Consider the following 17,320-nt stretch of genomic DNA (forward strand, 5'->3'; position numbering starts at 1 on the left):
TTCGCTTTAAGCTGATGCAAACTTGGTAATAAGCTCAAGTCAGACAATAAATTCCCTAGAGCAGGCTACTATGATTAGTCTACTGATAAAAAATAAATAAATAAAAGACAACAAAAATATCCTGGAGGTTTAAAGGAAAAACCTTCCTAGCACTTAGCAGATATACATTTAAGATATAACAAAAAAATCAAAGAAAAAGAAGCCACATGTAGTATTCCAAAGAAATTCAAATAACACATTCTGAAGTGTGAAATTCAAACTTACCCACTGCCCTTCTTTCCCTGTCCCACCTCTTCCCAGCTCACTGCGGCTGGCTAGGTCACAGGTTTCCCTGTACTCATCACACTTAGCCTTCTCCCTCTCCTCTGTCCACACCACAGAACCACAGAAGCCTTGGCAGGGCTCCTGTTCACTGCTCCAGGAAAGCAAGTCAGCAGATTGCTCGACCTCTCACTTCCTGTCTATCTTCTCTGCTGACACAGGCTCTTCTCAACCTACATCTTGCCTAAGATTCCTTGCCAATTCCTTGGATTCCAGACTTTTAAAGCGCTTGCCCAGAGTTCCACAAAGTTGCACTTCCCATCTGCCTCTCCTCATGCTAGCTACTCAAGCTTCTTCCCTGGAATCTCACATTGGCCAGCCGGTGATTTGTGTTCAGCTAGCTGGCAGCATGAAGGCTAAATGACTCAACTAACACCATCACATTCCTAATATGTTCATTAAGTGTGGGCCTTTCTCTAACCAGCATGAACCAGGAGTGGGGAAGAATTTTAGCATGATAGGGGAATCGTGTCTTACTCCACATTCCTAGCTGTCCTGGCATTGTATTATTCCACGTGTTTACAGAACTTACATCTAATGGGCAATTATAAAACTTTACAACAAAAACTGAATTCTGCTTTCTAGAGGAAACCAGAGCTGCCTTCCTTAAACACTACACTTCCTCATTCAGAGTACCAAGGGTGGGGCTGGGAGTTGATCTCAACAGCAGAGCACTTACCTAACCCTTGCAAGGAGAGGATTTTTTTTTTTAAGTTTTTATACTATATACACAAAAGCAGATAGCCAAAACAACTGTTTAGTTTCTCATGGCAGAAAATATGGTTTCCAGGTCAGATTGCTCTACAGAGTCCCATAGGCTACATGCTGTATGAATTTAAAATACTATTGCTGACATAGGAATGCAGGAATTACTGATGTATTAGTGTCAGCAGCAATCATCATTAGGTTCAATGACCACAGCCAGCTGAGTTAAAAAGAAAATGTAATTTAATATTAAGTCATTCTCTTCCTGTATGAATAGTCTCTGTAACCTAATTTTCATAATAAAAAATTCTCTCTTAATAACTATTTTCTTCTCAATTGCACTACAGATAAATACTGTCTCTCAGGCCCAGTGACCATCCTTCTATTGCTGTCATCTAGCTTAAACATGTAAACACATGCCAAGCTGCTTAATTAGTTTTATTTCAGAATTATCTTCTGGGAGCTTCTTCTCTTCTCTTCTCTTCTCTTCTCTTCTCTTCTCTTCTCTTCTCTTCTCTTCTCTTCTCTTCTCTTCTCTTTCCCTTCCCTTCCCTTCCCCTCCTCTCTCCTCCTCTCCCCCTTCCCTCCCTCCGTCCCTGTCTCTGTCTTTATCTCTGTTCTCTCCCTCTCTGACTAGAGAAAAGTAGATGAGATTACATTTTTCCTACCATGAGTTTTTGTTTTCCTCTTAAAGTATTGCCAGCAACTTAAGAGTGGTATTGCAGCTAAAGTACTTGTTTATTATCTCTGCAAGTATCATGGCACTAACACTAGGCCAGGTGTTTATGAGCATTATTCAATTTTTATAGCGCTCCAAGGACAAAGCTACAATTTCCATTTGACATGAGGAAATTGACTTAAATCAGTTACTAATTATCTAAGTCTAAGGAGCCAGCATTAGAGAGAAGAGAGCTTTTCTGGGCAGGGTGACTCAGACTTTAATCCTAGCACTGGGGAGGCAGAGGCAGGTCAACCTGGTTTCCACAGAGTCCCAGGCTAGTCCCAGGGGTACAATGTAAGACCCTGAAAGAACTACCTACCTCCTGCTCTTGTAATTAGAATAGGTTCATTGTTACGTGTTCAATGGTACTAAGTACAAGCAACAAAGTAAACAATAATATGCTATCAGTCCCCCAATACACTTATAGACTAGAAGTTCCACAAGGAAAGGGATATTTATATGGTCTCAAAGTCCTTAAAATAATCATGAAGGAGGACAAAAGCCTGTCAGACACGCCTGGTAGACAGTTACCTTTACCAGTTATCAAAGTGAATACGGAGATTAACGAGACAGTTAAAGCTGTCACTGGGAAGAAAACAGCCAGCTTCTGTAATAGCTCTGCCATAGGTGAACAGCAGCAGAAGCACCACACAGCAAGGAGGGGTATCCTATAAAGCAACTGTACTCCTAGGTCCTGCGTGTCAGAGACTGGAGCTCTAGAGTTGAGGAGATTAAGACCCGACTTTTAAATAAACTGCACAAATCTGAATGGATCTTTTCGTCAGAAAAAGCATGGCTGGAACTACTGGTAGGAGCTGGAGAGGGTCTGAGCATTAGCAGTGGCAGAGCCGCTGTACGCCTTTATGCCGGAGACTATCTAGGAAACACACAGTACAGAATCTGGGGACAGTAAGGTATCATGTCAGCAATCTGCTCTCAAGGAAGTAAGAAAATACCTTGTTTTTATTATTTTACTGAGCTTCAACTTTTCTGTACATTTAAAATTGTTTCATCTTCCTAAATTTAGATAAATATGTCTAAATAGCATTAATAGAATAAATTCTTACAATACCCTATTAACCATTTATAACTTATTTTGTCAGAGAAAGAGCCTCATTGTGTGGGCCCAGATTAGTCTTGAGTTCACCCTCTTCATGCCTCAGCCTACTGAGAGGTGAGGTAATCCAGCTCAAACATTGCTTTTAAGTGTGGGAAAAGAGCTTCTTATTTTATCAGACCTTGTAAAATATACCAAAAGAGATTATATGAGGGTTAATTATGATCACTGTTCCGCTTTCCTGACAATCTCACTTTAGAAATAATGTAAGAATCTTCGACTATGGAGATTATCTGAAATAAAACCACTTATACCATAATCAAGATTATGTGCATGACCTTTAGGTTAAAAAGGAAAACCCCTTGACAATACCAAGCAATCCTTCCTGTCTTCCTTTCCTTCTCACTACCTCTTGGCACACCAGGCTTCAGCCAAAATTAGTCATCCTCTGTCCACCTGGCCTGCACTCTCTTCTCTTCCTCTGTCACAGTGTCCTCCATCTGGAATAGCCACTAGTCACCCTCCTATTTTCAAATATTACCCATCCTTCAATCTCTAAGCAAAATGCCACTTCCTGGAGTTTTGCCCTTATCACTCAAGTAGAAGTAAATCTTTCTTTTTATTCTGTATTTCAGTCGCTTGTATATTAATAGCACCTGTAGTCAGGCTTCACTTTTTCACACCTCAGTGTGACACTTAACTTAGCAGACACTGAACATCCCAGCTGCAATACTCATGTCTCAGGCAAAACACACTGAGTGCTCACGGCACAGAAGGACATGCTTTGCTGACTTTTTTTTTCTTTTCTTTTTTTTTTTCAGAGCTGGGGACTGAACCCAGGGCCTTGTGCTTGCTAGGCAAGCGCTCTACCACTGAGCTAAATCCCCAACCCCATGTTTTGCTGACTTTAAAGAACATTTTACAGAGACCTTTCTCTTCCCAGGATAGAATCCTGACAGATATCCTCATTGCAGATGATCCTATTCAATAATCCTCCTCAAGTGTGTGAGGAGGGCAGTGTAGGAAGATAAATGTGGGGAACACAGGACTGTTAACTATCAACCAGGGTATAAACAGTCGAGTTCATAAAGCAGCAGAGGGAACAGAGGGAAAGACTGAGTGGAAATCAAGGCTGGGGAGATAGGTTGATATGGAAGTACGGCGTTCACTGTACTTTCCTGAGAGGATAAATTGTCTTTTGTGCAGAAGGTTGTCTGTTTTCTTTTCTTTGATGGTAGTTATTAAATAAATAAAGCACTAGAGAAAATAAACTCTTTTTACAAGTTACTGATTTCTAACCACAAGTGGGTATGATTTCCAAGAAGCCCACTGTTTTTGGAGTGACTCTGAGCCAATTAAGACTTCAGTAGTTCAGCTAAGGTAACCAGGCGTGTGTCCTTGCAGTTCATGTATTTAAAACACTTAAGCAAAAGCAAATTTTGGCTTCTAAGGTATGACTGTCACCATATACTAGGGATAAGCAGTAACTCAACTACACAAAGGTTTATTTAAAGGGAGCAACTCTTCTCCCCATGCTACAATTCGCCTGTCACTCATTTGGATGTAAATACTTTCTTATGCCAAGCATGAGGTCTCTAAGCACACAGACCCATTTCATGCAAAGATCTAGCTCCCCTGTGCTCAGGCTTGTACATCTGCATTTTAAATGTATCTCCACATCACTAACATTAACATCGTAAAGTTTTCAGACTCCCACTGCTAGACAACATACCTATCAATAAGCTCATAGAACAGAATTTTAAACAAGATAAGTGCAATAAACATCTTCATGAAAATATCTTTGAGGCACCAGGACACAATCTGAATGCTAATTATATATTCAGTATTTTTGGAACCATTGTTAAATTTTCAGATGTCTTAATGATGACATAATTAGGTTTAAGAAATGAACAGAGAACGTCTTATGGTGCACTCCTGCACCCCCAGCCTTAAGAGTCAAGGCAAGCAAGACTTCAGAAAAGCTGCTAAAAGCGAACACTCAGCCCATATCTTACTAAAAGCACATGCTGAAACATTTATGATGCAGTTCCCATCTTCATCGTAATTCTATCATCTAAACAGCAAATCACAAAGCTGCACCTTATCCTAGACCAGAACATTAAGTTACTTGTATCAAATTAAAAGGTATTTGAAGGACGAAATTAAATGTAAACTTCTCTAACTTTCAGTGAATTACGATAATTCAAACTAGATAATAAAGCTATTCAAGAAGGCCCTGCTATCCAATGAAAACATTCTTGTGGCACAAACCTTCCATTCTGGTATTAGATTTTACTTCTCCAATTGAAGCAGAAGACCAAGCAAAAATCTGTGGGCCCATAAAGTATAGAACCTGGGATCAAATCAAAATCAAAATGCCTATAATTCTGGTATTTCTGAAGCCTAAGATCGGAGAATTTTGAGCTTGAGGCCAACAGGGGTAAATACAAAGTTCCATGCTACACCCCACACTAAGCTACATGTCAACTACACGCCACATACTAAGCTACATGTCAGCTACACGCCACATACTAAGCTACATGTCAGCTACACGCCACATACTAAGCTACATGTCAGCTACACACCCCACACTAAGCTACATGTCAACTACACGCCACATACTAAGCTACATGTCAGCTACATGCCACATACTAAGCTACATGTCAGCTACACACCCCACACTAAGCTACATATCAAGACTCCGGCTCAAAAAGGCAGGGCGGGGTTGCTCCTAGAATCGCAATTTGCCTGTGGTTGCACAGGTGGCAATTTGTGGTCAGCCCATTTGCATGCAAACAGCATGTTGGTACAGAAGCTGCAGAGAGTGCTAGAGATCGTGGAGTGCAAGCTTCTCATTTTCAGAAGAAAAGGACTGGCAATCATCTGATTCATCCACGAGCATATGACTAGCTAGCAGTAAAGCCTGTTCCCATTTCATCACACATAAAACAAAAGGTTTAGAAGGTAAAGTTTTTTTTTGGTAGAATTAAAAAAAATCAAAAATATACATGAAAGACAGGAAACAAATTACTGTTCTATATAACCTACACATCCAAATATTAGAAACACTTTCAAAAAAATAACTTTTCTCACTCAAAGTATCTGTCAAAGATTCTAGGTTCCTGATAGGACAAAAGAAAGAAAACCGGTGTTATATAACCAAACAAATGCCAAATTCTAGCTAACTGCTAGGCATGGTCACAATGCCTGTCAATCCAGTTTCCCCAGCAACGAGCTATCACAGAAGGATCAAAAGTTCAAGGCAGGTGTGGACAATTTAGTAAGAATCTGTTTCAAGAGAAACATTTAAAAGGCCTAGTGTGGTACAACTCAGTGGTAAATTTACATGGCTCTGGTCTCAGTCCACAAAACAACAAACCAGTCCTAATAGAGATCTGACCGCCATGTTAATTAACATGCTGAATTCCAATGGAGTCATCCTGCATAGCCAGCTCTGTATCGATCCCACTCAGCTTCCCAACAACTATGAATCTAACATGCTTTCAATCACATTTTCCACGAGAGTCATTAAATAAGATAGGTCAAAGACACATTTTCAGTGTTGACCAGAGACCAACAAACTAACAAGCACTCGTGAACAAGCAGCCAGAAGCCACTTAATTATAAGAGTCATCCTGTCTATTCACGTGTGGTCCCTCAAAAGACTGCTAGTCTGTACTTCAGTAAAGCAATTCAAAAGATAGCAGCAGTACTACGGCTACTAGAGAACATGGTAACACACAAACCATAATAAACTCTTATCACTAAGAGCCAGTTTCTATAAGGAACACATTGTATCAATTAAGTTATATAGGAAGACTATGGCTAGGGAACATTATATTAAAGAGTTTAACATTTAATATACAGGAATGCTAGCAGAGAATAACAATACTAAATATATTTGTTTTTCTTTCCAGCTGTCTATCTCAATTTTAGCCTGCGAAAAAGAAAACACAAGTTAGTGGGAGCTCGTGCTAAAACTCCAGCACTCAGGAAGCTGAAGCAGGAGAATTACCATAACTTAGCTCAATGAGTTATAGCCCAGTCCAGCCTGGACTACAGTATGTGAGACACCACATCTCAAACAAGCACTATAAATTCAAGTGAGCAAATCAAAATATAATGTGCCATTTGCCAAGCCACACTTCTTTCCGGTACCCCAGTTACATGGCTGTCCCAGTGTGACTGTCTACTGAACACCATAGTGTTTCTCTCCTTGTGGTTCTTTCAAAATGGCACTGCCTCAGCCTTCACTACAGCAAACCATCAGAGAGCAAAAGCAACTCCATTTCCCTGCTACCCTCCACAGAGCTAAGAGTTTCTAGCTTCTGAATGCGTGGGGAAAGCCTCTTTTTCTTCAGTAGTTCTAGAGAGCCCCACCCAAGTGGGTCATTTGGTTCTGTTTCCCCTTTCAGTACTTGGTGTTTCTTTGTTCTCTGGCTTGGAGTGCTTCTAAGGGAAATCCCAAGATCACTCTTTTGTATATACAGGTTCCCTTTTCTCTGAGTTGCTTTAAAGACTTTCCTCTGTATCTGATTTAATAGCCTTTTAATTTTGTATCACAGTGTAATTTTCTTCATGTTTCTTCTACCTGGAGTTCATTTAACTTCTTGGATGGGTAGACTGACAGTTTCCACCAACCTTGGAAAATTGTCAACTGCCATTTCTTCAAACGTTTTCTTCTCTCTTCCTTCCAAATATACATATATGTTAGGCAGCTGTTCCATAACTCACCCATGCAACTGATTTATACTGGTCTTTTTGCCTTCTGTATATTTCACTTTGGATAATTTCTATCACTAGTTCTTTATAAGCTTACCAACCACTCATTCTGTAGCATTAAATACAGGGTTTCTATCAGTGTGGAATATCATTAGATATTGTTATTGTCACTTTGAATAACTGATCTGAGTCGTGCTTTTCATGCTGTTAACTTCTTGAACATATGGAATATATTTTTATCAAAGCTGTTATAAGTCTACAGATTGACTTTCCTCCTCATTAAGAAGTGTATTTTCTGCTTCTTTGCATATATACTAGTTTCAGTGTGAATATGGGTTGAACGATATGTATGTATCATGGAAACCTAACTTTGGTGTGTGTGTGTCCATACAGATAAACACACACACACACACACACACACACACACACACACACACACACACTTGTTTTTCTTAAACTTCTTTTCTTTTCTTTTTTTTTTTTTTTTTCGGAGCTGGGGACCGAACCCAGGGCCTTGCGCTTCCTAGGTAAGCGCTCTACCACTGAGCTAAATCCCCAGCCCCTTTTCTTAAACTTCTTAGATACTGTTATTCAAAACTTAAATTAGTGGAAAATGTAATTTTGGGTCCAAAAGCAAATCCTTTGGGGTTGTAAACTTTGTTAGGTAGGACCAAAGAAGAATTTAGTTGAGAGCTACTTTGCTCCCTTAATGAAGTAGTATCCTTGTATGTAACCTGTCTTATTTTTTTATATCTGAAAATCATTTTGTGCATTTCTTTTAGTTTGCTGTTGTTATTGTCATATGGGGTGGGGGGAGACCCAGGTCCCACTATTCATCTTCACATAGGAGGGAAAAACCCAGTGCCTACTACTCCGCCACAGTAAAAAACAAAAGTCTGGGTGTATTTCTGGACTATTTGCCTTTCGGGCCAAGAAACAGTATTTGATAGATCCATGATTGTGTGATAAACATGTCATCTATGGGACTCTGCTGTTCAGTGAGAGGCTCTAGCTCTCCTTTAATTTGCCCACAGAAAAGTAAAGAAGGAAATGAAAGTACTTGGGAACTGCTGATGTGCTCTGATGCGGTCCTATTATTCCCACTCCGGCTACTCTTCATTCAGACTTGAGGACCTGTGCTGATTTCATTTTAAGTTGGTATTAAAGCTACTGTTTATTTTGTATTAAATATGCACATTCTGCATTTTTATAAAAAAAACTTCAGAATCTTAACACAAGCAGTGTTAACAAGTCTACATTTCATTTAATGCTTTAAAAGTCAACTCTAAAGTCACTTCTTCACTCACTTATGTTTTTTCAAAAAAAAAAAAAAGGGTTCTGCAACTTATCTAAAGGGCAACCATGTTGACTGACAGCATTTGGCAATTGAAAAAAATACACTGCCTGTCATTGCTTCTTATTACACTTGGCATCCAAAATTCTACAAGGTAACATTATATATAATTTGGCCCAGAAAAACAATTATGTTCTTAATGGATATAGTTAAAATCTTATATTTTTGGTTGTGAGCCTAGCCTTTAACAGCTGAGCCATCTCTCCAGCCCGATATAGTTAAAATCTAACCATACTTCTATATACTAACAGTAGTAGCTTATAGGCAAAAATACAAATTAATTAATTCCCTCACTAGAAAACACTGCCAACTTCAATTTTAACTGAGGACACTTCTATGGGTTCACCTTTCTCTTTTGAGAAGGGACATTTACATTTTTTTAAGTTTATTTTTATGTGTTTGAGTATTGTACCTGAATGCATATCTGTGCCCTGTAAGCATGCCTGGTGCCTGTGGAAGACAGAAGAGGGTGTCGGATCCCCTGAAACTGGAGTTACTCATGGTTGTAAGCTGTCGTGTGGGTGCTGGGAACTGAGGCCAGGTCCTTTGGAAGAACAGCCAGTGCTCTTAACCTCAGAGCCTCTTGCCTCCCTCTAGTCCCTTGCTTCCCTCCAGCCCCTTGATTGTCTTTTTGCTCCTCATTTCCTACTCAGACACTAAGAGCCATCAGCATTCTACAGCAGAGACAACCACAGTGAAAGACCATCAGGTGGAAGGGCTGTTGCTGCAGATTTAATCTTTTAAAGTTACACTTTCCACGTCTGGAACATAAGTACAAAACGTAAGTAACAGAACTGAAAGGAATACAGCATGTGACTGCTACAACTCCTGAATTGCCTGAAGAGGGGCCTCAGGGCACTATCCTCAACTGGGAGGTGCAAGGCTAATTTAAATTGAAGAGAACACCTAGGGTTTCAACATATATTGGATACCAGGTAAACTATTAGCCTGAGGTAGTTCAGAGCTCATGACTACAATGTATCCATTCTATGATCCCTGCCTGTGTGAAGCTAGGTGTCCAGCAGTCCCTGTGGTAAATAGCAACTCCTAAGGGAAATCGACAGAGAACAGGAGATGAGGATGGCCGCCCTCCAGCTGCCTCCACAGTGGGAAAGCTGTCTGGAGCCCACCAAGCATGCACAGACCATTAGTAAACAACTGTAGCTACGTATGAAGAAGATAAATGAGTCTCTACTTGTCTGCAACACTTTGAACAACAGCTAAAGTTATTGGGATTTAAATCTTTGCTGTTTAGCTGTAAGCTCGGGAAATTAGGGCTGGGGCAGGAGGACTATTGTGAGCTTGATACAGTAAGTTCCAAGCTAGCTGGGGCTAGAGTGAGACCCTTTTGCTAAAACAAAGTCACACGGCTTGAGTCTACTGAAGACTTAGCAGACATTATTATGACCTACAGGTTTTCTAAAACACAGTGAGACCCAGAGGCATCATGGAAAATTCAGGTTTATAAATGTCTTGCATAGTATTTTGATGGCAGAATAAGCTAGCAAATGAATTATTTTTTTACACTGTAATTTTTTCTCAGACTGTGCAGTTTCATAGAAGCAGGAGGGCTAACATCCTGTGAAGACATCTAGAATGTACTGCTAAAGTGTTATGACTCGCATTCCTGTAATATGAAGAGTAAGTAGAACGGGTAAAGCCAGGTCCAGAACTCAGTATTACAGTTTTGCAATCTACTTATATGTATTTAAGTATATGACTTGGGCCTGAAAATGACCCAAATTATGCTATTTTAAAAGGCTGAAAATAATTAATTTTAATCTTTATACTAGCACGTGATACCAAAAGGAGCAAAGGCTTCAATTTTAAGAGCTAGCATTGCCAGCATAAGAGTTTATAGCAACACCTTGCATTGCTAGCTTTATTTTTGGTGTTTTTACAATGGTGGGAACTGAATTCAAAACTTCACACACATAGGTAAGTATTCTAACCACTGAGCAACACTCCCATATCTCAACCATACTTGTAAATTAACAACTCTTCAGAGTCATTCTCCAACTCCCACATGTGACCTTCTCGTTCCTATTTTATTTAAGCTTCAGTTCTGAAGAGGATTATTTATTTGCTGAAGCATGAGAAGACTGTGGCCCACAAGGATGCAGATTTAAGGCATGCCCACGTGAGACCTTATCACCTACGAAGGTCTGTTTTGGTGCAACCATACCTAGTGCAATTCTCTAAAATACAGAAGATACATTTCCTAGAAAAATAACCACAGGCATTCTGTGTGTGCGTGCCTCTGTGTGTGTGTGTGTGTGTGTGTGTGTGTGTGTGTGTGTGTGTGTGTGTGCGCGCGATTTCGCCCATGCCTGACTATGTGGTTAGAGGTTGGTGACTCGGGTATTCTCCTATCACTCCCCACAGTATTTTTGAGAGAGCATCTGTTAGGCCAGAGCTGGCTGTTTGAGATGACCAACTGACCCTGGGATCTGCCCCTCTCCACCTCATACCCAGTCTGAATTTTAGGTGGGTGCTGAAATTCACATTTAAGTCTGGGTGATTGCTCAGCAAACATTATCCACTAAGCCATCTCCTTAGCTCAAAATACCATATTTTGAAACAGACAACAGCTTTGAGTCTGTCAACTTTCTAATGTAGGTTAGTCTTTCCCACTTAATAACTCTGTGTCCCTCAGTCACGAGTAAAATATTGTGCCAAGCATTAGAGATAGAAACCTGCATACAGTTCCATGTGATGTGAAAACACTGTACTGAAAGTCAGTACATCATGGGAGAATTATCATTTGGTTCAGTCTGAGGGCTTCAAGAAGATGATTAGCCTCGTAATACACAATCACTGAATTAAAATTCTGAAAACACGGTTATTTTAGATAAAATCTATAGGTAAAAACAAAACAAAACAAAAAAAACCTCATCTGGTAATCTGTAAAAGCAAGACACATGTAAGGTTTGCTCAGAAATTTTCATTCTGATGTAACCATAGGAACCCAAGCATGGTACTTGTAAAGTCTTCCTAGATGGTTATGTTGTGCAGCCTGGGCACAGAAACTACTGTCTCAGACTAGGACACGCTGGCTGAGCACTTAGGAGGATCCAGAGGTTAAGGTCATCTTCAGCTACACAGCAAGTTTGAGATTAGCCTAAGGTACGAGAAACACTGTGAGAAACAAAAACAAAAACACCTAAAACAAACAACCAACCGCAAACATTAATTAAGTCATTGCAAGTCTAATAAGAACATAGTGAAGACTGGTGAGTCCCTAGTGCTTCGGGAGAACTGAAAACACCAGTCTCTTGGAAGGAGACCAGCGCTGAACAGGAAGAGTGGCGTAAGATTGAGGAAGACCTTGAAAAACAGGCCGAGGAGTTTGAATTCTATCCTCACAAAAGAGGGACACACTTTGACGTAATATAAAAATGACCTCAGAGAATGGTTCTTGCAGATTGATAGGCAGTGTGCCCTGAGGCTTCTAGGCCAGGAATGGTGAAGGTGAGGAGGACACACCCAGATCTCCAAGACAGTCCCTGAGTGCAGCAGGCATTGGAAATTCTGCAGGTTGTTTTTTTTTTGCAGGACAACATCTATCTTGCTATCATCCAAACTAAAGGTCAGGTTAGTTGTTTTGTGTGTGTGACAGGATATTGCTATGTAGCCCAAGATAGCCTCAAAGACGTGCTCTTTCTGCTTCTGCCTCCAGTGTGCTGGGTTACAGATATGCAACATCTTACTAGCACCTAACTAATTTTATAAATCAATGTATCTAATACTGTTCTGTATATTTTATGAAAACTAGAAAAAGAGTTCTGCATGTTTTCACCATAAATTGCAAATGTCTAACACCATTTCAACATTATATAATGTATAAATGTACTGAAACATCATGGATTGTAGCTACATGTATAATTTTTACATGTCAATTAAAAAGTCAAATCAAAATATATTTAAGTGTTGCTGCATTTACAGAAAAGATAACATATCCAAGAGAATATGTATCCATTTATGTTAGTTTTCTGGAGAGAAGCAGTATTCAAACTCTTGTGCTCTCTGAGAATTACCTACATAGCTTAAATCCAGTGAAGACAAAAGAAAAGATTAAGATAGGGATAGGGTAGAGAGCTTAATATACAGTACCTAGGTTCAATTCCCAGCACTGAAAATAGATATATATTGTTAAGAAAATATTTTAATGTTATTCCACTTCATAATTAATGAACCAACTAGATGTTTTTGAGCCTTTTAAAAACCATTATTTGGCATGAAAACTACTGGAGGTTTAGAAGTATGATTACTTTTAGGTTTTTTTCTTAACAGACAGCAATAATTCTGAAAACAACAGGTAAAGTCATAGTCTGTAAACTCCATAGCGACTTTCCACTTGTAACTGTGAGTAACCACAATTTTAAAATACACTAGAATCCAGACAACATTAATAATCAGGTAACGGCAGCCAAAACACCAGCAGCTGAAAAACAATGCATTACTGGCCAAGCCCCTCCGACCTAATGATTTTACCTCGGTGTTCCACAGTATAATCACATCTCCGCATGAAGACATGTTATGGAGATTAACACTGGAGCGTGGCATTTTCCATTTTATTAGAACATAATAAACACACTGTAATAAACACAACATAAAGACAATTTGGGACACTGAAGTTCACACTGAATACCACATTACTGGGAACACCAAAGATATAGATCTACGTTACACACTAACCTCTGCTTAGGTGTCCTTCATTCTGTCACTACCACTTCCCCCAGGATACAATTTTACCATTTCAGTCACGTTACACTTGAACAACATAAAAACCACATATGCATAGGTCTGGGTCTGGTGCTCTTATTGAGTCTAAAGAGCAACATTTAAGATATTTAAGGCTTATATTAGCAAATATGTCTCTTAATCATCACTGTGAGAGAGAGAGAGAGAGTGTGTGTGTGTGTGTGTGTGTGTAGGCCAGAGGTTGATAAAGCGCCTTCCTTTACTGTTCTCCATATTATTTTTGAGATAGATTCTTATGCCAAATCAGGAGCTTAAAAACTTGACTGCAACAACTGAGCAGAAAGCCCCAGAGACCTTCCTGTCTCTGCCCCCCAGTACTGGGATTATAAGCATGCAAGGCCCTGCCAGGCTTTTCTGGAGGAGCTGGGGATCAAACTCAATAAACAATCTGAGCAAAATATAACCGAGGGCTGAGATACAGCTCAGTTGGCAGAGTGCTGGCATAGCGTGCATAAAGCCCTGAGGTCAGTCCCCAGTATGAATATACTTGGTGCAGTAGGGCACATCTGTATTCTCAGCACTCAGGAGATGGAGGCAGGGGATCTGGAATTCAATGGCACTGGCTATATTATGACGGCCCTGGCTATAACCATAAGAGACTGTTAAGAAGATGATGATGATGATGATGATGATGATGATGATGATGATGATGGAGGAAGAAGAAGGAAGAAAGACGAAGAAGGAAGAAGAAGGAAGAAGGAAGAAGGAAGAAGGAAGAAGGAAGAAGAAGGAGGAGAAGGAGGAGGAAGAGGAAGAAGAGGAGGAGGAGGAGGAGGAGGAGGAGGAGGAGGAGGAGGAGGAGGAGGAGAAGAAGAAGAAGAAGAAGAAGAAGAAGAAGAAGAAGAAGAAGAAGAAGAAGAAGAAGAAGAAGAAGAAATCATTAGAAAAATCTGTTTAAAAAAATACTTGAGACAATCCCAAACAGGTTATCTGCCCCAGTCTTACATTAAGAATGAAGCATGGACTACCTTAGATGTCTCATTAGGTAGAAAGCTTTTGCCACCAAGCCTTAAGACCTGAGTTCAATCCCTGGTGCCTATATAGTAGGAAGAGGTTCCACAAGCTGTCCTCTGACCTCCACTTGTCCCCCACCCACCCACAAATAAATGACTAAATGTTAAAAAAAAGAAGCACAATGTTAATCTTTTTATTTTCATCTATCTGCCACAAATTTATCCAAATGTTATTATTTTTAAGGTACAAATAACTAGTCCTTTTCTTTAAAATAAAGGTCATTTTTTCAATAATATGAAATCAATAATACATGTTACATGAAAATTTTAGGAGCTGTTTGCAATTCCTATTAAAGATATAAAAGCTTAGGCTGGAGAAGCAGACAGTATAGCACTTGCCTAGTATGACTAAAGCCCTTCCTCTGACCCACCAATATCACACATGAGCACACCGAATGCCTAAATAAAATAAAAAAAATTTAAAAAAAGGTCTGATGTAAGATGGACAGAAACCTCTAACAGATAATACCATTAATATTAAATCTGACTTGCAAAATTCTGTGCATTACAGGAAAAGCAAGCTGTCTTATGGGTTAATGTGATAAGACAAAACTGCAACACCATTTTACAAAAAGATAAACTTCTAGAAGCAGAACAGGAGGAAAACAAACTCCTATCCGCCAGATCTGGGCTTCCTTGCACCACCGTCACCCCAATAAAAACCTAAGTCTGAGTTTACAGAAAATAAGGTTTCATTCAAATTAAGTCAAACCACAAATCCATAAGATAAAATTCAGTAAAAAGGTTTTTTGTTTTAAACTTTAACTTGCAAGTTACAACCAAAACAGAGATCATAATCAGTCAGGTTAAAACATGTGACTTACAGAGCACTGCCACGGCCCCAGACTCGAACATGAGACATTCTTCCTTATGCCTAGTTTCCACTATGAGGCTGAACGGTGGGGGATCCAATTTGTGGTAGATTCGAAATCCTTTGCTGAACGCCATTCTCCTTTCTTCAGAGGCAGCCCTGTGAAAACCAAGCCCGAGGACCTAAGGTTTCCTTCTGCTGCAAGGACTGCTTAGGCATCCTGAGGTCCCTCCCTGACAACTTCGATGGGGGTAGGGGTAGAGAAAAAGAGAGCTCAGGGGTGAACGATTTATTCCAAAAGATAAGGCGTCACCAAATTTTTACCAGAAGGCAAAAGGAAAACGTTTCCAATTCTCAGATACAGCAAGGCAAGGCAGGGCAGGGTTTTAGCATCGTTGGTCCTAGTTTGGATAAGGTGAATTTCCCATTTAATTTATGTTTACCCAAAGGAAAAATCTGGAGCGTATTTTCAGTTGCGGTTGTTTATCAGCTTCCTGCTTCACGATTTGTCACTACTGGAAGGGAACTGATGGGGAAACTTCAAGCCGATCCTTAGGCGGAAAAGGCGAGAGGATGGGAGGGAAGGCTAATCAGGATGGTTCAAAGCTCCCGAGGGGGCCGGGGAGGGAAGGATTATCACACCGCGGACTCTCCAGGGCGGCGGCGAAGGGCAGGGAAAGCCACACAGGTGACCGCCGCCTCCTGTCCAGTCACGAAGCTCACCGTGACAAATAGATCCCACCGTCACTCAGGCAGTTCCCGGGCGGCCGGGGAAACGGAGGCACCGGGCAGTCCAGCGCCTCCATTACGCACCTCAAGAGATGCCCCGGAGCCGGTGCTGACTGGGTTCTTTCCCGCCCGCTGGGTGACAGCCGCTGTCACGGCAGCCGCCCGCCGCCCCGGGGTCTCCTCACAACCCGCTGCCCTCGGCCCTCTGCTGCCTCTCACCGCTTGCGACCCGGCTGCGACGGCCGCCACCGCTCAGGAAGCGTCCACCCACCCGGCCGGCTGCCGCTGGGTCTAGCCCGGGCCGCTCCCCGCCCCCCCTCCCGCCGCCTCACCTCTTCCTCCGGCTCCTCCTTCTCCTTCTCCCGCAGCCGCCGCCGCTACAGCCGCCCGAAGCGTCACTTCCGCTCCAGCAGGTCCAGCTCTTCCGCATTGCGCCGCTGCCGGGGCGGAAAACCCGCCCCTTGGGGTGAAGGGGCGGAGCCGTTTCCGCCCACGCGGGACCGTGCAGCGGAGCCGGGCGTTTGCTGGCCACCTAGTTTTTGCGGCCGATGCGACCAGGGTCCGTGAAGCCTCGGTCACCCCGGGAGTGGACGGGAGGCACGGCCAGGGGAGCCGGCAGAGGGAGGGTCCGGCCTCCTCGCGTGGAGCCCTCTAGCTCAGCCCTCCCCGCGGGCGACAGGGAGGGACTGCAGGAAAGAACTGTGGGGAGCCCGTGTTGATTCGTGCTTGAGTCGGGCATCAGGACCACCCCCTGCCGCCTCCGCGGACCCGACGGGCGAGTGAAAGGCGGGGGATGGTCTGCACCCCGCGCCGGCTGGGTGGTGCTCGAAGAGCTGTCCATGGTGTCTGTCGTCAGGGAGGCAGCAGGAGACTGTTCCGGTGCGTTCTCAGAGCACCAGGGGCTGTGGAAGTGTGCTCAACTAAATGTAGTGGAAAGTGGGGGAAATCAGCAACCAGAAACTCAAGGCAGTAAAACAAAACATGGCTGTCACTTACTGCTGTACCAATTTGCTAACGGTGGATACCAATACCAATTGGTACCCAAAATTTGCATACCGATTTTATAGCTAAGGGTATCACACCGCTTCATACTATAATTTTAAATGAGACATTATGCCTATAA

General features: G+C 41.7%; 1 protein-coding gene across 36 annotated transcripts in view; it reads right to left on the reverse strand.

Moving 5' to 3' along the window:
* The window catches only part of Synj1 (synaptojanin 1), a 76,818-nt gene extending 59,963 nt beyond the window's left edge, over positions 1 to 16,855 (reverse strand). For 28 of the 36 annotated variants that reach the window (XM_063270813.1, XM_063270805.1, XM_063270811.1 and 25 more), the window contains exons 1-2: positions 16,530 to 16,688; positions 15,482 to 15,627 (exon numbers count right to left, since the gene is read on the reverse strand). In XM_063270813.1, the coding sequence (XP_063126883.1) occupies positions 15,482 to 15,627; positions 16,530 to 16,627 (244 nt within the window). In that variant the 5' untranslated portion in view covers positions 16,628 to 16,688. Of the gene's footprint in view, positions 1 to 15,481; positions 15,628 to 16,416 lie in introns of all 36 variants that reach the window. The other 8 variants (XM_063270817.1, XM_063270814.1, XM_063270815.1 and 5 more) reach the window with 4 other exon arrangements.
* Between the last annotated feature and the right edge of the window lie 465 nt (positions 16,856 to 17,320).

This window comes from Rattus norvegicus, chromosome 11, assembly GCF_036323735.1.
Source record: "Rattus norvegicus strain BN/NHsdMcwi chromosome 11, GRCr8, whole genome shotgun sequence".
Classification (NCBI taxonomy): domain Eukaryota; kingdom Metazoa; phylum Chordata; class Mammalia; order Rodentia; family Muridae; genus Rattus; species Rattus norvegicus.